This window comes from Phasianus colchicus, chromosome 1 (genome assembly GCF_987193195.1).
Source record: "Phasianus colchicus chromosome 1, bPhaCol1.hap1.1, whole genome shotgun sequence".
NCBI classification, from domain to species: Eukaryota; Metazoa; Chordata; class Aves; order Galliformes; family Phasianidae; genus Phasianus; species Phasianus colchicus.
In genome coordinates, this window is record NC_143436.1 from 85,305,568 (window position 1) to 85,328,393 (window position 22,826).

Consider the following 22,826-nt stretch of genomic DNA (forward strand, 5'->3'; position numbering starts at 1 on the left):
TTGATCACCCTTTATCCTGAAGCTAAGGAGGGATTTTCCTTCCCTTCTCCTTTGGAAAGGCTGATCAGTAGACTCACTGCTCGGGTGATGAAACATGCTTTCAAAGTCCTGATCAAACTGATGCACACTTCCATTTACTGGCACTTCTCAAATGATCTGAAATCTTCAGATATTTGATACATGTGCACCCGCTTGCTTCTTACCTAACAAGGAGAACAATTAGTGGGACTCAACATTTCATGGCCTTTCATAATGTGAGGTTATGGCTGCCCTACTGTGGTTGCCATGCTGTGGTGACCCCAAAAGATGTTCAAGCTGTCATTCCATCCCATCCTCCCATCTGCCAAGAACCTGAGCTTAGTTAAATGTGCCTGTACTGTCAGGGTTTTCTCACATAGACTGCAACAACTTCTTGTGAATCACAGCCACTTTCTCAGCAGAATGAGATGCAGAGTTGGATGTGATTTTATAACAGTAGGAATTCAAGTAGGAAACTGAAGAAAGTGTAACAACTGACATTTTTTTATTAGAGGGTTAATGGCCAAGTCATTCAGGAGGAATTAATTTTCAAGATTTGGCTACAGCAGAACTCTGCAATCTCATTACCTTCCTCAGTGCCCAGCAGCCTTTTTTTTTTTTTTTCTATTTTCTTTTTTTTTTTTTCCAGGGGAAACCTCAGCAGATGTCATCCATCCTTTGGTCTTTGATGCTGGGTTCCCTCTAGTCGCATTAACAGGAGCATCTATTCTTTGTTATTGACTGATCTTGGTCTGTAGTAGAGGCAAGGGGAAAGAGGACACTGCAGGATAATACCCACTCACTTAAGGGAACACTGACTTTTCTTCCAACTAGTAGTAGCCTCGCACTTTTGTCCAAATGCTCTTTATTTTTTCCACCAGCTGTTCTGCCAGTATAGTGAGTTTAGTTGTTTCTCTGATGAGGAAGTTCCTGCAGGAGACAACAGCATACGTGGTGAGATATATACGTATGGGAGTGAGAGTAAGCTCTGTCTGCAGTAGTTATCAAGCTTCTTTCGCACTGCCTGTCACTGAGTGCAGAGCTCCTCCACAGTCCTAGAGGTGCTTTCCTCAGAAGGCAGGAGTAGGCAGTCTGTATTTGCTGTAAGTTAGGCAAAACTTTATCTCCTGAGTTGTCATGCTTTTCCTTCCGGAAGGAAACTCCCTCTCTTTAGGGAATACATATTTACAGATAGAGTGAATTTTATAATCTGAGTTGAGTGCCATCAGCGTTTGCTGGCACCTTCAGTACTCAGCTCCCCACAGCCAACACCGCAGCATCTGCTCAGCCTCTTCCAGGGGGCTGAAACTCTACCAGTCATTGCCCCCTACCCCACCCCTACCCATGCATTCACTGTCCCTTGGGACCCCTCATATAGATACTTGAGTAATCTGTTCTTTCTCCCACTCCTCCCTCTCCTTTTCCACCTATAGCTATGCAACACTAGCACAGAAATTTTTTCCATACCTGGTCACAGAAACTGGTGTAGTCTGGGAAACATCCAGCAAGAACTGAGCAAATCTAGGGGATATCTTGTTCACAGCTTCGTAGACGTAAGCTGCAGCTGCATCAGGGATGACCATCAAGTCACGACGGTCTCTGTCGATGTACTTTGAGTGCACTTCTGAGAGGGAGGAGACAAAAAAAACCATGAGGCTTCTCCAGTCACATGTTCCTCTGATATCTTCTACCCGGGACAGTGGGAAATGATGCAAAATTCTCAGGTTCAAAGAATTTGCTCAGCAAACAGCATCCAGCTAATTTTCACTACTAATTTCTGGGCACCTGAATCACCTGACATGGCAGAGTATTTGCACCAAGTATTGATGATTTGCAAACCAAGCCCCTACTTTCACTCTAGGAAGCAGTATGTGCTCATGGTTTTGAACTGTGTTATTGAGTTTCTGTCCTACTTTGTGGATGGGATAGTCTTCTCTGGGGCAATGAGAACCCATCTCAAAAGCTGTTCAGACTTACCGGGGACAGTGGTGCTAAGGAGCAGAATCAGAGCTATCACCAGTGCCCTGTATTGCACCATGGTTTGTTGGTACCAGTTCAGCCTTGTACACTGAGAGACCTGCTGGAATAACCATACAATATTTTGTTTGTTTTTAGAAAAATATCCTGTCTGCTAAACATCAGGTTTGTGAGAAAAACCTAACCAATATATAATAATTCAAAAAAAAAAAAAAGACAGGAAATATGATGCCCTTCTTAAGAAGTGAGGCAAATATAGCACAAAAATGAGCATGTCCTTTTATTCATATAATCACAAATATCCACAGTGAATATTTGTGATTTCAGAGCTCCAAGAAATATGTGATGTCTAAAGTTATTTCTTTTGTAAGAGAGTTAAAATTCCTTGCTTCAGCATAGGAGCAAACACTGTGAACACTGTGGTCAGAAAAGGCTTCTTCCATACAGGGGTATAACTGAAATAGTCATGCTGCAGTTTTGTTTTTGTTGGTTTTTTTTTCTTGAATTTTTGTAAATGGCTGTAAGGAATCTTATGCTAGTCAATGCATCACATGCAGTGATCACCTGAATGACACAGTGATCTGAGTACTTTGTCTTGCTCTAGTTGAGTAAAGACCCAACCAGGTTCTCTTGTCTCTTCCACACTGTGATAAGTGAAGCAGAGAGCAACCCAGGCAGAAAAAGTTATCAGAAGTAAATAAGTGCAAACTTCACCATCATCCAACATCCTTTTTACTGTCTATTGAAAAATTTGGAATTAGAGAAACTCTTGAAAAGTTGGTACATTGAAAGGATGACATTACATCTAAACAAACTTTTCAAATACTGTGCATTTAGAAAGATGTGTGAAAGTTAGAAGTTAAAATTGATTTATAGGCTGAACTACTGAGTTGCATCAGTCAGAACAACATGATAAAAACAGTGCTAGGAATTGCAGTGGCAAAAAGAGTTGCACACCTGTTCTGTATGAATACTTTGCTAAATCCTGTTCCAAGTAGTGGCACTAGCCAGCGCTTCTTATTCCACAGTGAGGCAGTGTATATCTAGTTTTTTTTTCCTTTTATGCACGGATTACATCCCAAAATTACCACTCCATTTTCACTAGGAATTTGCTGACTAGCAGCAGTTGCTCAGTTACTACCCTTCTTTGATTTTTAATCCTAGGTACAGTTTCTTCCTTTGTAGACAAAAGGCATAAATTTGCTTCCCAGGACTGTAAAGAGGGGATCTGACCTACTTTAGAGCCTGAAGCCGCTATGGGGCAGGGCAGCTGGGTAAAAGTCATGTATATTCCAACACTGCAACTCTGCGATTCCCTAACCATGGGTTTGACCCTGCTATGAGTGTCCTATGGAGCTTCCATCACTCATCATCAGTCCACTCCCTCCCTCTTCCATTTCAGCAATATTCCATGCTGGGGAGCATGAGGAGGGTCCACGCTTTGTAAAAAGTGGAGCAGGCCACCTTCACTCACTTGTCAATGTCCCAAGGTCCATACCACCCAGAGCAGAGAGTGCAGTTCTTACCTGTCCTGCTTGCTCTCTCCCAGGCTGAAGCTGAGGGTGATGCTCATCTGAGACACCAGCATTTATACAGAACTAATATAGAGATAATGAAGGGTCAAAGGTCCCGTTTTGTTTCCTCATTTGCTCTTTTGCAAGCAGATTCAGCTCAGCGGGAAGGACAAGAAGCTGTGTAGGACTCTGGACCTGTTGTTGGGATTTGGTAATGGAGGGTCAGTCTGACCTGAGCACAGGAGACGTGGAAGGCAGCTCCTGGGTCACTGAGCCCCCTACATTTTCTGGCAACCATGTCATGGAGGACCCTTTCATAAACTGAGCAAATTCCACATTAACTGTAGCTTGAGCTGGACGGATTTTTGCTCCCACTGTTCCTGTGGGAAGGCTCATGTTGAAAGCTGACTGCTTTGACAGCTGCAAATTATTTGTGGCTATTATGCTCATTCATATTTCATCCTCTGTTTCCAACAAATGTATTAACCAACTGGTGCACACAGGTATATGCACCGCATGTGCTCTTGCCATTCATTTTTCCCCATAGCCAAGCCTTTTTGCACAGGCTGACAAGATGAGTGCAGATCTCAGCCAGATGTCAAAATCTGCACGGGGGAAGCATAACTTCTCTCCAGACTGCCTGGGGAACTGCACCCACTCAGTTGTGCCATGCTGTGGAATGTGCATTTCCCATAGCTCAATCTCCGAGTGCCCATTAGGTCTTCAGTCAGGCCAACCATCAGTATCTGGCACATACAACCATTGAACACTGGAGGCAGAAAATTTGCAACATGGAGCAACAAATGGCATTAGCTGAGGAAGAGGTGTGGGCATGAGGCGTACGTTAAACCTGCAATGTGAGACCCAACAAAACTATCTTATGTCAGTGACATAAAGTAGTATTAGTCACCTACTAAGTCACTGACATGACTTTCAACTAACAGATGGACACTCCAAAAAGCTTAAACAGTATCTTTATCAACCCAACATGTTCTTCTAAAAGACTTTTCTTCATGGAGCTTTGTGTATTGTAAACCAAACAGTAAGCATTTCCCTTTTACAGATATGGCAGCCAAATCAGTGATTGCAGCAGTGATACAACTGAAGTCACATTATTAAAGAGGACTGCCCATGGCCTCCCACACAATTTTTCCACTCTCTTGGTGAAGTATTTATTAAACATATCTTCTTTTTTCAAAAAACAAAGAAAAAGCCACCTGAAACATGAACATTGATCCAAAAAAATCCCTATGGAAGCAGAATAAGACAGCTGAAAATTATTACTGATGTCTAACAAGGTTACTTCTAGAAGTCAGAACAAAGAATTTTCAGTTCCACTTCTCATGTAAACACTAAAAAGCAATTTATGGTCTAGGAAGAACACACAGGAACAACAAGAGTTTGAAGTTCTCTCATATTTTAATTACAGATTCTACAATCATTAGGAGACTCTACAGATCTACCGCCTACTTGTAAAGCTGAAGTAATAAGACAGTAAAAGACACATTGTAGGCATTCAAGTTAACAGAAATAGCAATAGGCAGTCATTACTTGGGGTATTTAATATAACCACAAGAGTCATCTCTCTTCTAAGTCAGGTCAACAAATGGCAGTCTTTGGCCATATTAAGGGTGTGTTTTAAAGTGATGTGCTGCCTGAGGTAGTAAAACAAAGGGAATTTAGCTGCCCTACGTAGTAATATGTACCTCTGAAGAGCTTTGTGTTATGGTAACTTTTATCCCTCCTAAGTTTGTCTAACTTTACCCAGTGCTGTCATGAATGCAATCCCATAGGTAGCAACAGGGCCTTTCAGTGCTTTCTACTGCCAAACAGGCAATTGCCAAGCCCAAATCGATGATTGCACAAGATGCAGTCCTTGCCCTTCATTCCTGGAATGGCAGAATGCTCTGCAAATAAGCAAGGAAGCCAGGTATTGCAATCCTTTTTTAATCAAATAAAAAAAAAATACATAGTTCTTTTATCTTTCTTATGAATCTTTGGTTTGAGATGGAAAGCAGCTGACATTAGCAGCATGAATCTCCTCATCTGTTCCATGTGCCATAGTCACCTATTCTTTATTTTAACATGGATAACTCCAGTGGCTATCTAGAGACTTTCATACACAAAATTCATTCTTAGGTGCAAGGTATATTCCCTCATCTGCATAGCAGGAAGAAACAAAAGTCTAAAATAGCTCACAAATGAAATCATATTTCTTTCTTTCATCACAAATGGGTGACACACAAACATCAGCCCTTTGGAATGGCTAAAAAATTAAAAATGAGTAAATTACAACCTAGAAAGAATGAAGCTTAACTATTTTCTACTGTTCTTTCATTGTGTAGTATTTAAGCTGCCAAATTTAATCTCTCTGTTTTAAAAAGTCAAAGGCCTTGTACTCTCACTGTTAAATAAAGTCTACATAGTATTGAGCAGTGCCATTGCACAGGCTTTCATTTTTAGCCAATTAAAAATAGAGATATGTATTCAAAGAGTAGCCTGTTTCCTTCCTACTTTTCTGTCTGCTTGCAGTTGCAAAGCATGTACATATATTTCCTTTTTAATTATTTCATAGACCACTAATCAGTGCTTTACGAAGCACAGTGGTTTGTGGACCAGATCTTACCAAACTGGCACCATTTCAGTTTTCCTGCTGGATAACCTAATCTACTTCTGTCTGCAATTTTAAGTCACAGAATTAAGACTTAGATATAATCAGTTTTCCCTGAAGTGTTATGTTTAATGTTTCTATGAATATGAACAAAGTTATTGAAGAGGAGCTCAAACGTGATGAAGATAAAACTCTTCAGACTTCACACAGCACATCATGCACAGATTCACACAACCTATGGTAGTCATTCTGACTCAAATATGGGAACCGCAGTAATGAATGAAGATGGAGAGCTCTTACGTGTGATTTAGACCAAAAAGTGCAACCTCTGCAGTTAGCATGAATTGTAGAATCATAGAATGGCTTGGGTTGGAAGGGACCTCAAGGATCATCAAGTTCCAACTCCCCTGCACAGACAGGACTGCCAGCTGCTACATCAAGTACCAAATTAGGTTGCCCAGAGTCCCATCCAGCTTGCTCTTAAACACCTCCAGGGATGGGGCATCCTCTCCGGGCAATGTGCTCCAGCACCTCACCACTCTCTAAGTAAAAAGCTTCCCCCTTTACATCTAATCTAAATCTATCCTCCTTCAGTTTAGAACCATTCCCCCTTGTCCTATCACTGTTTACCTGTGTAAGAAGTTGATTTCCCTCACGTTTATGAACTCCTTTTAAATACTGGAAGGCCACAATTAAGTCTCCCCACAGCCTTCTCCTTTCCAGGCTGAACAAGCCCAGTTCTTTCAGCCTATCTTCATAGGAGATCATCTTCATGGCTCTCCACTGGACCCCCTCCAAAAGCTCCTCATCTTTCCTGTGCTGAGGGCCCCAGACTTGGATGCAGTACACAAGCTGGGGCCTCATGAGTGTAGAGTTGAAGAGGACAATCGCCAGCCCAGGATACCATTGCCTTTCTGGGCTGCAAGCACACACTGCTGATGTTATGTTTTCCATCAACCAGCACCCGTAAGTCCTTCTCAGCAGAACTGCTCTCAAGGATTTCTTCTCCCAGTTTGTATCTATATCTGGGATTATCTCAACTGAAGCGCAAAATCTTGCTCTTTGCTTTGTTGAACTTCACTAGGTTCACAACGGCCCATCTTTCCAGTTTATCCAGGTCCCTCTGGATGACATGCTCATGCTACAACTGCTGCTGCTGTTACATGCAGTTTTCTTGCTGTCTGAGAGAGTTCCTACCTTGGGAATTGAGCTATGGCACTGGCTGGGAAATAAGCTGGACAGTACAGTAACTGACACTGGCCAAACTCTAGTGTCTCAGAGTTATAAAATAATTCACAAGATGCTCCTAAAGCTCCATGTCAACAAATGAGTTTCTTGAATCCAAGCATGTCTTTGGCAAGCCTGTTTCCCATGCATGCACCAAGCATGTAACTGTAGCACCCAGAGAACATCAAGTTTTCCAGTATATTTTAAATGATCACAGTGGATGGATGAATCACCTCAAGGAAAAATGGCAAGCTTTTCTCCTTTGCAGGTAGTCTTAAGGAATTCTGCATTCAAGTTGCAAGGGAAAGGATGAGAAAACCCTGCCATCTAGATAAGATCAGATACACCACGTATTCAGAATTGATTTGTGTCAGGGTAAAGTTCAAGAGAACAATAGTAAAAATTGTTAGGCCTTTTCAGAGCCCTTTATCCCACCCCATGTATATAATACATGTTAGAGAGGGCAAAGGGAGAACATAAAATGAATATATGGCCCAGGAAACATACATCCATCAAAATTATGCTTCCTAGAGTTGAAGGAAGTTCTGGTCTACAGTACGAGAGATAGTAGTCATAATATGCTCAGTTCCTGTGGGGATGACCAAGCTTTGGTAAATCTAGCTCATTACATTTACAAATAAATTCAAGTCTGTGTTAAAGACTAGAACAAACATCTTTTTAGGTACCAAGTCTAAGCTTAATGCAAAGCAGGGTTTTCAGTCAGTATAGGGCAGAGAAGCTGGCTATTTGCAGATTGCAGTGAGCCCTTAGTAAGGCTTCTAAATTCTTCTAACACTGGAATTATGCTGTTTGGGATCAGGGACAAAGGAGAGGAACTGCTCACTTTACACTGAATAGTCAGGCAGAAGCAGCAAGCATCAAATAATTCTGAAATACAATAGAGGGCCTCAGAAAGGAAATGCTACACCTCTCTACACCAACTTCTGAGGTGACTGGGTCAGATGAGCTCCAGAGGTGTCTTTCAATGTAAATTACTCTATTGTCCTGTGACTTTACATCTCTGTGATTATCTGAGCCCTTCTCCAGTAACTGGTGTGCAAAGGATCAGCATTCTATATACTGCCCTCCTTGTAGTGTCAGAGTACCTAACAAAAGCAACTGATATCTCTGGGAATACAGTTTATTAAAAAAATTTGCTGTATCCAATAGCATGTTTTCAGCCCATCACAAACCTAAGTTTCCAAATCAAAGTAGGAACAAATATGGGTTATATATTGCTTTCACGTTCACTAGACATATCTTCTTCAAAAGCAGTTTCATCTTCTGTTTGTTTTTCTTTTGCTGGTTCAATCAAAAGTAGTCAACCCAACTATATAGTAAAAAAAAGCTTGAAAGAGTCCAGTGTGAATCTTCGTTCTTTCAGTACTGGCATTAAATGACAATGCTTCTTGCACTATAGGAACTTCCTCTGTCCTGCAGGAGAAAATAAAAGATTCAGGAACAAGGAAAGATAAATGAAAATCAAGTGTCTTCCTACATATTCTTAGCACTGAAACAAAACCATTCATAAATATACACATCATAGCTGGGACTAAAATTACATTGCCTTCCAAAACTCAGAGGGGAAAACTGTAACATGCAAAATATGGCCCTGTGAGAAAACAGCCACCTGGTAAAATAGAGGTGATAATGGACAATTAATTCTGTTACTTTTGTTGTTTTTGAAAAACTCCATTTTTTAAGGAGGAACATACAGTCTAGCTTCAGGGCTAGCAATTGGATACTAAGATTTTCATGCATGGGACATTGCTTGACATCTAGTCACAGTGTAAATTGATAAGATGAGCTGTGAACAGCAAATCTTTACTCCCCATATAATGCATGTCCAGTCCTCAGGAGCTGCAGCTAGCAAGCCACTCTCTTCTACGTGGCCTGAAAGAACATGCATTTCCCACAGTTTCCTAAGGTACTCAATACTCTTTCCCTTCTTTTGAAAGAAAGACATCAGGCCGCAAAAAGTAACTGACATTCACTGTCACCCCCAGAACCCATCTCTGCCCTGTGACTGCAAGAAAAAAGGTAGCTGACTCACCGAGCGTGGCCCTGCACCCTCTTTGTGCTTGCTGTCCCGATCTGGGATGATTTCTAGTGAGCGATAACTGGGAGGTTTATCTTCTGGCCATTCCCGAGACCGCTTGTGCCGCCTGCGGTTTGTCGCTGGGAGACGGATTTGCTCTTCTGAGGAGCTCCATGATCCCCGTCGAGATGGGGGAGAGTAGCTGTGCCGCCGGTGCCTTGAGTTATTGCTGTTCCTGGTGTGCTGCTGGTACTCTCGCCTCACTGTAGGCTGCTGTCTCCGCCCACGATGGTGGCTGGAGTGCTCCTTGGCCTCTTCTGAATAGAAACTGCAGCTGCTGCTGCTGCTTTTTCCCCTCTCAGTCTGGCGGGTGGGTGACACATCCCGCCTGGAATGTTGGGGCCTGTGATCATAGCCGCCTATCCTCTGCCTTGGAGGATGGTCCTCTCGCTGCCTGTCCCAGGGTTCCCGACTGTAGCTGGAGTGAGAATCTTCACTGGAAGGCAAGGGCCACCTCCGATCTTCCCTCCTGTTCTCTGCTATGGAGTCCCAAGTTCTGGGGCTGCGGGTAGTTCTCTGTGGACGTGAGGAGTTGCTGCTCCCATGGGAGGAAGAAACGTGACCAGTGAGAGGAGGAAGACCATTTGTGCCACGCTGCATGATGTCGCTGCCCAGGGAGGACAGTAAGCTGGGCTGCACTGCCTGCCGCTGGTTGGAGGGTGGCCGGGGCTGTGACGGGTTAAAGTTTTGGATTTCAGATTCCAGATAGTCCAAAACACCTTTGTTAGGGGAAAGTCGAGCTTGTGGCTGTACCAGTGGAAGACTGTTCTGCAGAGACACATCTGAAGATTAAATAACAGGAGAATGCGGTAAGGAAAAACAAAAGAGCGAGCCTCTCTATGCTAATGGCCTTCGCTAAATCTCCTCTGAGTCTCACTTCTGAGTCCTCACTGTAAGAGCTGCGCAGGTTTCAAGCGCCACAACCACAGAAGGTAAGATGCAAAGTACAGAAACAAGTATGTTGCAGCCACAATTTGTGCTCTGACCAGCACATAGGTAAGAAATTAAGTCATCCAGCACACCAGGGAATGAGTATTTGGAGAGAGGAACATAAGTTTTCCCACACATTGGTGGTTTTCTCATTTTTTTTTTACTCTAATATCTTACTGAACTGGAAATAATATGAATCAATACTGCAAAAGAAGATTTTTTTAAAAATGCAAATGCACATAAACACACACACGCATATAAATATATGTACAGATATAAGTAGAAAATGGTAAAGTTTCTCCCCTGTGAAGCTGGTGCAGTTCTGGAACAGTTACCCAGAGAAATCATGGAATCTTTCTTCATCCTTGCAGGTTTCCACATCTCAGTTGGACAAAGCCACAGTAACTGAAGTTAGTGATAGTCCTGCTTTGAGCAAGAGGGAGTACTAAACAACCTTAGAGTTCCCTTCCACTCAGCATCTCTAAAATTTCAAATATGTGACATGAATAAAGCTAAGTGACAGTCTAAGGAACTTAACTGTCCACTGCATTCTGACAGTGTGTCCACGTATTTCTTTGAGAAGTGCATTCCATCTTAACTGATGACAGCTCAGTCACAGATCTTTATAAAGTGAACCGAGGCCCTGACTAGGAAAAATAACCAATTGCCGAATTAACTGAAGAGTTAACAAAGTATATACTCAAACACCTTAAATCTAACATTTGAGATGCTTTCAAACTCCTCAAACAGTGGTTAAGACTGTAAACCTGTGACTGCAGTTCAGTGATGAAAAGCTAATTTCATACGAAAAAAATCCTGTATGAGAAGTCATGCTGAATTCTGCTATTGTTCTTGGGGGTGGTTAAATAATATTGCTGGTAATAATTTATTCTATTGCTTCTGTCTCTATGACTTCAGACATTCTATCTTCCTTATTCAATTAAACTCAAAAATATATACAACTAATACAAGTAATTTTGAGGCAGAATATCTAGTAAATTCTTCCAGATTTATTCTTTGCAGCATGTGTGCCGCATGTTGCACAGAAGGCAGTTTGCCCTCAATTGTATGAAGACCAGACATTTGATAAGAACTCAAACAAATTGCACCTCACTTCTCATGTCAATTTTGGATATAAGGAGTTGACCGTGACCAGCACAGCAGAACAAAGACACAGTACCCTCTTCCACCCCGTGAAGCGAGATAAGCTGGGTATATTTACCCTGCAGTCACTGTGGCGTAGCACAAGATACACCTTAGTTAGCATTCAACTACTTCACCCAGCACTGAGCCTAGAGAGACACTTAAGATGTATATGCTGTATTCACCTACACAGGCAAGTCTAAAGTCTGTTGCAGATGAAGCAAAGCTGTCATGCTAGGACATGTAGTCATGCTAGGAACATCTTTCTCTCTTTGTAGGAGAGGATAAAGATTCACTGCTGAAGCTCCCTGAGAAGTTACCTGCTTCTCTTTCCTATTTCTCTCTGAAATAATGACTGTAGTCTCACCTTGTTGCAGTAGAGGGTTCAGCTGATAAGAGGAAAGTTGTGAGTTCCTATCAGCACCTCCATAGAACATGTTAGGTAACATCCACGGTGCAAATGCCTGAGCCCGCTTCATGAATCGATGCCGTTCCAGTACTGTAAAAGAAGAAGAAAGCTTTGAGTAGCTATGCCTAGAGTACAGCTTGCAGAACACATACCCTTTTGCTTGATAGACTCTAACCTTTGAATGCGATCACAGAATGAGAAGCTCTCTCCAACTTAAGACAAAGCTTACAAATAGAGCACAGGAAATTTTAACAAAACAGTTGTACAGCTTCCAAAATGTACCTAAAACTGAAGAAAAGGGTTACTGCCTCGTACATTTCCAGGAACCAGGAACAAACAGCACTAGGATTACATATACAGCACATAACCTACTGTGTTCTGCCATGTCACTATGAGTACAGATATGGCCAACTGGGAAATGTTTCATACAGCAAGACATACCACAATGTTTTCTTTCTTAAAACTTTCAGTTCACCATTAGTCCTTTCCTTGCAGTTAAACAAGACCTTTTTAGCTCTTCTCATGTAGGCTTTGTATAGATCTTCCACACCACACACAAAAACAGTTTCTTCTCTGTTCTACAAACAAGGGCACACAGAGATGCATTGTCCGCCTTCTTCCTATCTAGTCTTTTAGCTGCTCTTGTTGTCTCTCTCCTATTTACCTCTGCATGACTGCAAAAATTAAATCCCTTCAGACAATGTGGTCAAACTGGTGAACAAACTAAACGTCCTGTTCTCAACAGCAATGTCCAGTGTCCCAGAAGAGGAAACTCAGTGGAAATTTCCACTTTGTCACCATTTTTCCATCACTAATTCCAGTCTGCTACCAGTGGAGTCATGCTTCCATCCAACTTAATTTTTTTTGAGCACCTCCCCCCTACAAAGACAACATCACCATCTCTGCCTTAAAAACCATCACTCATTGCTGGCTCTTTTTTTTTTTTGAGAAAGCTAAAACATCTTAAAAAAAGCCTTACACTTTCTACCAGAAACAATCAAAACTGAAGTTTTACAAGTAAATTCTGCAAGTGGTTTGTCTTTCACATTTGGGTGAAACGCTTCTGCAGCTGGGGCTTTTGCAAAAATTCTCTTACATGGCTTATCTAGAATCTCAAAAGAGGCAGTCTTTTACTGCAGTCTCCTCCATAAGGCACTAACAGAACATTCTTGCCCATACATTTCAGCAAACAGTTAAGCATGTAATTGCCTTTGAGACACTTACCCCTCTAATAAATGTCTGAAATTAGCTGATGAAATTAAAAGTTACTGAAGGGGAAGAGACTGGGGATACACAGGCTGGCTGCACAAGCCTTCTTTCTTTAAGAAACCTGGCTACAGCTAAGCTCCAATTAATTCTATCCCCTGAGTTAATCTGTAGCAAGCAGCATTTACATTGAGTACTCTCAGGGTCTCAACTCTTTGGTTTCATGTAGCACTCCATTTATTAAACAGATTGCATGTATGTACTCCTTTAACTGTTTCACTGAATTTACTCAGAGCACCATCTGTAGCACAACAGGGACTGACACTCCCTCTGAGCACATCCTTCCCTTTCTCCACAGCTCACACAGCTCCACTTTGTTCTCCACTCGATTCTTTCCCCAGCCTGGCTCCAAACATAGGGAACTACAAAGCTGGAGACTTCAGGAGTTTTAATCCTAATACACTGATTTTTCTTCAAAGTGTTGTGGCCTGAGGTAGCAGTTTTCAAGCATTTAATGTAAAACATGCTTCGTTATTTTCTTTCCAAGGAATTTTCCACCAGTTTAGCTTTTAAATTCGAAAGGAAGAGTGAAAAAAGACAATAAAGAGAGGTAAAAATAAAGGCCCTATCCTTTGGTTATCATCTTCAGAATGTCCTTGCACCTGTGGAATGCACATCTCTGACTTTTGAATGCAGTCCTACCTGAGCAGTGAGAGGCTCAGCAGTGAAAGGCACACTTATAGCACTACAGGCTCCTCTCTCTTTAATGTATGAAGGTAGCCACTAGCATCAGCCATCCTAAGCCTATGGTTCTCTGATCTATCCTTGTAGTTGAACAAATGCAGAATTATCCCTGGAATTTCTTTACTATCCTCATCTTTTTTTTTCCAATTCATTAATGGAAGAAGCGTGCAGGAGAAAAGGAACTAATAGGAACAGAAGGAGGTCATACATGTATTTACCACAATATCTATACTAGCAGGCTTTTTGGAGTTTTCCATGGGAAATGTAATTGGCTTGCCCCGTGGGGCATGCTTAATATGTCTGTAACACCAATTCTGAATTACCCAAACAATTCACTTCAATTACAAGGTTCAAAATCATGTTAGCTGATGACCCGACTTAAAACACGGAGTTACCCCGCCTCAGCATACCCTAAGCCCATTCAACAGATCTAGGCTACCCTCTAGTGGCGAGTAAGTGGGGAAAAATCATCCACATGACAACTCATGCTGTAATTCTACAATTTAATTGACGACTTTTGTCTTCTCTTCAATTACACGGAACTGTTATTCCTTAGAACTGCTTTTTAAGATGTTTACTGCCTCAGCCTTCTGTTTTGTAAGTCTCCAGTTCATTTCCTGGAGGCTAAAAAAGTCCATTGGAAGCAGGATGAAGTGAAGGTGAACCAGAGCAGGGGAGCAATCTCTCAAGGATTCCTTGCAAAGTGGATCAAAAGGGCAGGCAGCTGAGATGGAAATTATATTCACAGATTCCAGCAAGGAATCTGCCAAGGAGGCTGAACCCTTCTGTACCTTCTCTTGTGAGCAGGCAGAGGTTCTGGGAACCCACAAGAATTTCTCCTATTTATCCTCAGCAGAAGGCAGGAAAGACAAAAGCAGCACTCTGGAAAGTGCCATTGCTACCTACAGCACAGAAATTCCCCTTAAAAAGTTAAAGCATTTTCAAAATCCTTTCTTCAATGAGAACTAGAAAGTCTGGAGGTGCAAATCTTTCATCTCCATTGCCTTCCTCTCATGGAACGCAAGCTCTCTGCCAAATGTTCATTGTATCCTCACTTCCATTCCATCCTCGGCACCACACAACCAAAAAATTCCAAGAAACTGTTGTGCTTGAGTTTGGCTTTAGCAAATGAGATGGTCTGTTTGCTCTCTGCAAGGGCTAAGCAGATTAAGCACAAAGCTAAAACTCTCACAGTCACCTCTTTCAGCTGTTAGCGAGCTTACTAACACCCAAGGTAATCCAAATAATTCTAATTGCAATTAAAAAGAAACACAGCTCCTGTTCACAAGTTCTCTCCTTGCAGCATCTACAGAAGAATCCAGTGATAGGTAAATGCATTTGATGAACTCTGTTCCTATCAAATAGTATGAAGTGTGTGTGTGTGTGGGGGGGGGGTATTCCACCTTGTGTCACTCCTAAGTTACAGTTACAGGACCACAGAGATTAAACAACCATAGCAGTCAAAATTTAAATACTATGCCTGGCTGGCATATTAACAGAACACTGTCTGGCTACAGAATCTTTATTATTGCAAAAAATTGCATACAACAAAGTTTCTCTTGAGCCTCAAATCTTCAGAAAGTATTTGTAGTGTTGACCACTATGATAAGCCTTTTTCCTTTCTTTCTCACTTCCTCCCTTGCTCAAAAAAAAAAGTAAACAAGCCCAAAGAGAGAATACCTTTTTCTTGTGACAAGGGCAGCTCTAAAAATAATAAGATGGCAAACAGAAATCCAAATTTTATACAAGTACCTTTCAGAGCAACATACTTGAAGGTTAGGCCTTACAATAACATCACTGTAACGACAAGGCATCCGCTTACTTGCTTCTCTTATGTGCACAGGCCTAAGAACCACAAGACAGGTTAAAAAACAGTCTTGAGCTACTTACACAAGGCCAGTGACTGTGCCCTGGAAGATGACATGTGAGAAGTTGGCAGTGAGATGTCAGTAGGGACAAATTTTTTAAAGTAGGACACATGGATGCAAAATGGAATCACATCCCCTTCTCTAATCTCAAGTAAGGTGGTCGTAAACGTAACATCGTCACTCAAAGAAATGTTGCAGTCTATATGGACACTCAACTTGGAGGGAGAAAGTGGAACTCAAAACTGCATCAGGTTTTTGTCTTGACAGAAATCATGAACGGACACATATTTCCTTGCATCTCACCTTTCTCATTACAGCAGCACCGGGTTGGGCAGCAGACACATCGGATGTGGCAGCAGCAATGCTGGGGGCAGCACTGGCACCAACATATTCCAATCAGTAGGAGGAGGAGGAGGCCACCGAGGATGATGAGGAGTACTGTGAGCCAGTCTATGGGAGAAATGGAGAGAAAAAGAGCATCCTGGCGTACCTGGTTACGGTAACTTATCAAGCACCTTTCCAGAACTGGAGAAATCTTGGGAGTGGGGAGGAAAAGAACAGGAGGAGATATCTGCTGCCTAGGCAACAGGAACTTACGTAAAACAATTAGCTTAACTTCTTTGTCTGGATCTCCTGAGGTATCTCCTGGTGCTTCCACAGTGCAGTAGTATACGCCATGGTCCCACCACATGACTTCACTGATTACAAGGTCTGCCCCTGTGGGAGAAGGACTGAGAGGTGAGCAGAATATTTGAAACTGACACTCCTTTCAGATCCTACTCTAAGAAGGCCTCTTGCCTGCAGGCAATATCGAGTATTGCATATCCTCTTCCCAAGGGTAGCCATCACATTCAGACAATCCTCTTTAGGACCACTGACAAATTCTGTGAATAGCATTGACTGCCAGCCCTATTTCTCTTTGTGTGGCTGGAAGGCAACATTACTTAGAAGTGGGATTAGTTCTGTGTGCAATAAAACACTAGAGTGTTGCTGGGTCATATATGTTAAAAAGCACTCTGCCAGCTGCCAGCACTGGTTTTGGAACACAAACTCCTGTAATCATTAGGCCAGACATCTCAGTAACTAACTCTCTTGCAGCAGCAACAGCTATGCTCCAAGGACAGAGCATATAACACACCTATAAAACTATGCAGTGTTTCTTAAAGGAAATAACTGTTTTCTGGCCTGTGAACATCTCAGCTGATCTATACTCTTCAGCAAAATGCTGGGGTATCCTCAACTCAGCCTTAACTTGTACTGCCTCCAACACTCTTAGGCCAGGTAGGGGACCGGGGACCTGGCCCTTCACAACCCTTTTTCACAAAATCACACACAGAGTCACTTGAGTTAGAAGGGACACCCAAAAGTCATCTAGTCCAATTCCCCTGCAATGAACAGGGACACCTACTAGATCAGGTTGCTCAGAGCCCCGCCCAGCCTTAACTTGAATGTCTCCAGGCACGGGGCATCCACCACCTCTGGGCAACCTGTGCCAGCGCTTCACTATCCTTTATGCAAAAAACTCTTTCCTTGTACCCAATCTAAATCTCCCCTTTTAGTTTGAAATAATTCTCCTTGTCCTGTCACAACAGATCCTGCTAAAGAGCCTACCCCTTTCTTTCTAATAGCCCCCCTTTACATACTGAAAGGTTACTCTCAGGTTTCTGGGAAGAGACTTCTCCTAGCTGAACAGCCCCAGCTCTCTCAGCCTGTCCTCACAGGGGAGGTGCTCCATCCCTTGAATCATTTTTGTGGCCCTCCACCAGCAGATCTATGTCTCGCCTGTACTGAGGACTCCACATCTGGATGCAGTACTCCAGGTGAGGTCTCACCAGAGCAGTGCAGAGAGGCAGGATCACCTCCCTCCACCTGCTGGCCATGCTGCTTTTGATGCATTCCAGGATACAGCTGGCTTTCTGAGCTGCGAGAGCACACTGCTCGCTCATGTCCAGACTGCCATCCACCAGTCCACCCAGGTCTTTTTCGGCAGGGCTGTGATCAATTCTTTCATCTCCTAGCTTGTTCGGATAGCAGGGGGTGCTGTGACTCAGGTGCAAGACCTTGTACTTGGATTTGTTGAACATCATGATGTTCTCCTGGGCCCACTGCTAGACCTGCCTAGGTTTCCATTGCCACATCACAGAATACATAAGCCACAGATAACATTACCCATATTTATGCTTTCCTTTGCTTAGTAGGCCCACGTACTGGATAGTTCACTGCCTGCCTGTGAGGCCAAGTCACTTACGGTTCTGGATGGTGATCTTTCGTTGCCGGTAGTCAACACCCAGCACAGGCTCATTCTGCCCATATTTCTGGATGACAATGCGCACCTTTCGTTGGACGTCATTGCAGTCATCAGACGGGTCCTGGCCAAGTGCTAAACTGGCTTGATACGCTATAAGCAAACATCATCAAATGAGATGCAAAAAATTATTTCAAAGGGCCAATTTTTATCCCTTGTAAGCAGCAGAGAACTCCTGAATGCACATGTGCACATGCTTTTGTTCAGTAAGACAAAGCACGGCTTCAGAAGAGAAAGGATAAGTTGCTTTGGAGTGCTTAAAAGCAAAAAAGAAGAAGGGCCACAGGAATGACAGAGATTTTGAGAGCTGTTTTGAGAGGAGTTCCTGTGCTCACAACTGAAAGAACAACAGCACAAAGAACCTAAGAAAGGTAAGTGGGAGGGCAGGACCATGTGCAAAAACAAACTGCAAGGAAAAGAGTCATAGAACTCCAAGAATTACTGGAACAGAAGCAAAATAAAATATGTTGTTTATTTAACAACAAAAAGTATCTCCAGACACACAAAAACCACTGCAGGATTGCCTCCCTCTCCCTTCTCTATTACATTATATGTTGTGGGGCTCCTAAAGACAGGAAAACTCATCAGCCCAATTCCTGTATAGGACTATATTGTATAGAGACCAAATAACACTAGTGAAAGACTAAAGGCAATTTCTGTCTAATACTCTTATAAGAGATTCACAGTATAACCAAAGATTGAGTTGTCAGGCATCTGGGTACTGAGATTCGTGGAGGCTACTGATACAGGCACTTAGCACTGTCTGTAAAGGACTTGCAATGAAGAGAAGACAGGACAAACTTTGTCAAAAACATGGCTGTGTTTACAATGGATCATGAAGAGCAGATCCACCTAAGCAAACACCATGACCTTCGTGCTTTCTATCCTTGTTGGGGACTATGAGTTTGAACCACATTACTCTGGGAACAGCAGAGCATCAGACTCACCTGTTTGCAGACTTGGCTATAGATAACATGCTTATCCAACCCATCCAGAGATCAGAGATGGAATTTAAGCACCAAGACACCAAACAAGTCTAGGGTCTTCATTCTTAAATATGTAATTAAGCTAAGGCTGGCCAGTTCAAACACACCATCTTAAACACTCCTGAAACAAGGCAACAAGCACCAGAATATCTGCATATAAAGTCTTGCCACTAGTATTAAATACTATTGCTTAGGAGCCTTCTTGCACTCCAAAGAGCATGTTTCTGCCTAAGATCAGTAACAGTCACTGGTCTCCAGCTTCAAAACTAGTGCCTCCCATGTAATCATTAAGTCTACATGTTGCAAGACCCTTGTTTTCAAATATGAGACTGCCAAGTCTGACACACGTAAAACATGGTTGAATCTGTCTGCCTTCTGATTTGATGACAAAGAGGACAAACTGTTTTGGCTGGGATTTCTATGAAACAGTAGCATAAAGTCTTGACGTTGCAAAGGAAATCACAGACACAATCTTGTTTTCTTGGATCCTGGGAAAACACCACTGCCTGACCTACTCTGTGGTCAGGAAAAACCCATATTCCCCAGTAAGTCTGCCTCCCTGTTCCTTGTAGAGCAATCCCTTGGGAGACAAGCCTGATACTCACAGACTGAGTAGTAATCAAAGATGGGGTCCTTGCAGAAGGATTTGAAGCGCCAGGTCACCACTACATCCTGCAGCTGGGCTGAAGTGCTGTAGTCACACTTGAGGGTAATACTGGCAAATAAGGTGGTGTAACGTTCAGTGTCCTGCACTGTCACCAGCAGGGAGAGGCAACCTGCAAAAGAGAACATAGGAGGCAGTCAAGCAACAGTGGCAGACATCACAGCATAACTCTCACTCTGGATGAGACCAGCAACTGAAGTACACCTCCTGTGGCCTCACACAGGATCTGCATCTATAGACCCTCTTTTTAATAAAGTTGTTACTGTGTATGTTTAGAACTCATCCATAACAACTTCCACAGCACTGTCTATCCAAACAGCTGCATACATCCAGTCAGGTTTTATGAAGTTTCTCATAAGCTATGCTTTATTTTAGTCACACTCAGAAACATCTCTATCTTGTTTAAACTTTGATAATACATTAATCCGTACTTGTCATTAACAACAGAAAAGTTATCACCACTTGCTTTTGATAAGGCAATACAAATAGTGTGGAGTGAGTGTAGGAGATGCCCTGTCTGGAACATATCCCAGGAAACAGGAAAGGCTTGTGGTGCTGTGCTAGGTGCTTCCAGCCTGGGAGCATGAGAAACAGGGAAGGAGAGAAGGAAAAGGGAATGTCGGAAATTACCAAAAGAATCATGAGCTAGCACTTGTATTCCAAGTCTTTCCCTATAATCTCATGTTCAGGATGAGAACAAAGAAAAAGGGAATATATAACATCTGGATCACACCTGCAAGCATCATTCTTTCAGTGCCCTATTAGGCTGCATGGAGTACACTCCTGACAAACATAAGCTCATCCAGTTTCCACCATATAGCTGCAGAGGTGCAGCATTGTCTCAACACATATTTTTGCAGCTGGATAATGTTAATGCAGTACTTGCTTGGTTTCTGATTTGAGAAAAAACTTGTGGCCAGCCAACTCAAAGCAGATAAGAGCAAACTCTTTTGCTAATCATGGTAAACTGAGTCCAAGACCTTTTTGAAAAATAAAATACACACAGGCTTAAACACAGAAATGGTAGCAATGGTGCAAAATTCTAACAAAATGAAGGCTGTTTTTTACTGTGCTGTAGTTAGACAGGGTGACTATTGACAGGTAGCTGCAGTGACTTTTACTTAATGGCACTGTACATTGACACATTTTGTTTCAGCTTTCATTGTGAAGCAGTTCATACACAGGATTTTTCTGTGTGAAATCACAAGAAACCAAACCAAAATCCAAATCTTCAAGGCTGGCAAAACCTCAATCTCACTGGCAACCAAACAGATCTTTCCCATAAATATTCTGACCTTCTGAGCTTTTCTCTATGTTCTCCATAGCAGCACCTCTCAGACAAGAATATTCAACTGTGCGCTTTTCAGTTACAGAAAACAAAGTTCTTTTTGAAAGAGATCTTCTCTCATTAGCTCTGTTCTACACAAGAATTAGAGTTGAACAACAAGTTCCTTACTTTTTAATGAGGTTAAAACCCCATTTTTCCCACTGGAGGACAGTCAGATGTCTCTGTACATCTGGTGTTTCATATAGCCTCCCAGCCAACGCCACACAAGACAACGGTGAAACTAAGATAGGTTCCTAGGGTTGAATGACACTCCTCTCCTGCATGATGCTCTTTTTCCTGCTTGGAAAGAACAAATCTGGGACTACCAACCTAGCAAGCTACTGTTAACTCATATCTCTGACCTACTTTGAAAAAGATACTGACCTTTAGAACCGGTGAAGCCAATTTTTAGCTAGTACATCAAACAGAAATGCTGCTGTCAAGCTAGACAATCAACTGGCATACCTCTGTATTTTTCACTTCATTCACTGGTTCCCTCTTTGGTGCTTAAAGCTACACCATCAGCAAATATACCATTGACTCAAGAAGCAAAACGATCAGTTTGGTCCCTACAGGAGATCAGAAGCCATCAAGCAACCAAGCAAAGCTTGGAAGAAAGGCCACCTCTGGACACGGAGGGCAGCTCTGGTTTCCATGCACACCCAGCAAGCACTGAAGCGGTGCAGTCACATCAGATCGTAAGGCGGCTCGGGCACTTGTGGACAAGCCAGAAGGGACCGCTGTGTGTCTTCCCGCGCTCAGGCCCAAACCAACCTGGCAGTACACAGGCGACACGGGAGGCGACCAGGAAGCAGGGGGCCACTTCCTCCTCGGCCAGACACGGGCCTCACTCTCGGGGTAACGAAGCCACGGGCGGATCGGCCCTCCCGATGCTGCCTCGGGATAGCCCGGGCGAGGCGCAGGGCTGGGGCAGGCGCCTCAAAACCTGCCCCAGGAGGAAACGAGGCGGGCCACCGCAGTCGCTCGCCGGCCCGCCGCCCCTTATCCCGGCCGCTCCCCTCGCCCTCACCCCGAGGACTCCTCCTGGCCCCCGCTCCGTACAGGTGTCAAGGGGCGGGGACCGGCCCCGCTCCGCCGCGCGGTTTCACTCACCGGCCGGCAGGCAGGCCAGCAGTAGCCAGGCCAGCGGCGGCGCCCGCCCGCAGCGCCCGCACCGGGCCATGGCGCGGTCTCCTCCTCCCGCCCGGGGCCGTCGCGACAGGCCACCCCGCCGCGCCCACAGGCCCTCCTCTTCCCGTGGCACCTGTCCCAGAGCCGGGCGCCGCCGCCCGCGGCAGTCCCCTCCCCTCGCTCCCTCTCTCCCCTCCCGGGCCCGTGGCGAGGCCTCTGCCATGGGCAGGTGCGCCTTCCTGCCCTTCCGCTCTCGTGCCCTGCTGCAAGCGGGGAGGACGCCGCTTCCCAACTTCAGAAACCTGCTCCAGGATGCGTGTTTATCGGTAGACATGTAAACACGCACAGGTTGTGCCTGGCTGGCAGCCTATGCTCGGGTGGCAGGGCAGCTACCTGGAGGCTGGAAGGCGGCAGCGGGTGTGCTCAGCTTCACTCCCCAAGTACACAGAGGGGAGGGTAAGGGCTCTGACCCTTTGCCTTGTAGAGCAGGAGCCCTCCCTGACAGCGGCAGCCCTGCGTCACGACTCCAGTTTCTACTGGGGGGAACCACAGAATACCCAAGTTGGAAAGGACCCACAGGGATCGCCGAGCCCAGCTCCTGCCTCCACAGAGGATCACCCGAAATCCAAACCCTATGTCGTCTGACACCGGCGTCCAAACGCCCCTTG

General features: G+C 43.7%; 2 protein-coding genes across 4 annotated transcripts; both read right to left on the reverse strand.

Moving 5' to 3' along the window:
• Window positions 1-500: 500 nt before the first annotated feature.
• LOC116242445 (apovitellenin-1-like) lies at window positions 501-3,676 on the reverse strand. 3 transcript variants are annotated; one of them, XM_090150848.1, is made up of 4 exons: window positions 3,522-3,676; window positions 1,996-2,098; window positions 1,486-1,642; window positions 501-948 (listed from the first exon to the last, which is right to left on the reverse strand). In XM_090150848.1, exons 2-4 carry the CDS (start codon window positions 2,054-2,056, stop codon window positions 849-851), a joined length of 318 nt encoding a protein of 105 aa, XP_090006974.1. In that variant the 5' UTR covers window positions 2,057-2,098; window positions 3,522-3,676; the 3' UTR covers window positions 501-848. The 3 variants fall into 3 exon arrangements, with proteins under 3 accessions (XP_090006974.1, XP_031469073.1, XP_090006979.1); XM_031613213.2 differs by having other exon boundaries at window positions 1,996-2,095; window positions 3,522-3,656; XM_090150853.1 differs by lacking the exon at window positions 501-948 and adding an exon at window positions 1,074-1,119 and having other exon boundaries at window positions 3,522-3,675.
• A 1,245-nt stretch (window positions 3,677-4,921) lies between these two features.
• ILDR1 (immunoglobulin like domain containing receptor 1) lies at window positions 4,922-22,524 on the reverse strand. Its single transcript, XM_031613064.2, has 8 exons — window positions 22,141-22,524; window positions 19,642-19,812; window positions 17,994-18,143; window positions 16,343-16,462; window positions 16,049-16,195; window positions 11,886-12,017; window positions 9,401-10,227; window positions 4,922-8,781 (listed from the first exon to the last, which is right to left on the reverse strand). Exons 1-8 carry the CDS (start codon window positions 22,490-22,492, stop codon window positions 8,740-8,742), a joined length of 1,941 nt encoding a protein of 646 aa, XP_031468924.2. The 5' UTR covers window positions 22,493-22,524; the 3' UTR covers window positions 4,922-8,739.
• Between the last annotated feature and the right edge of the window lie 302 nt (window positions 22,525-22,826).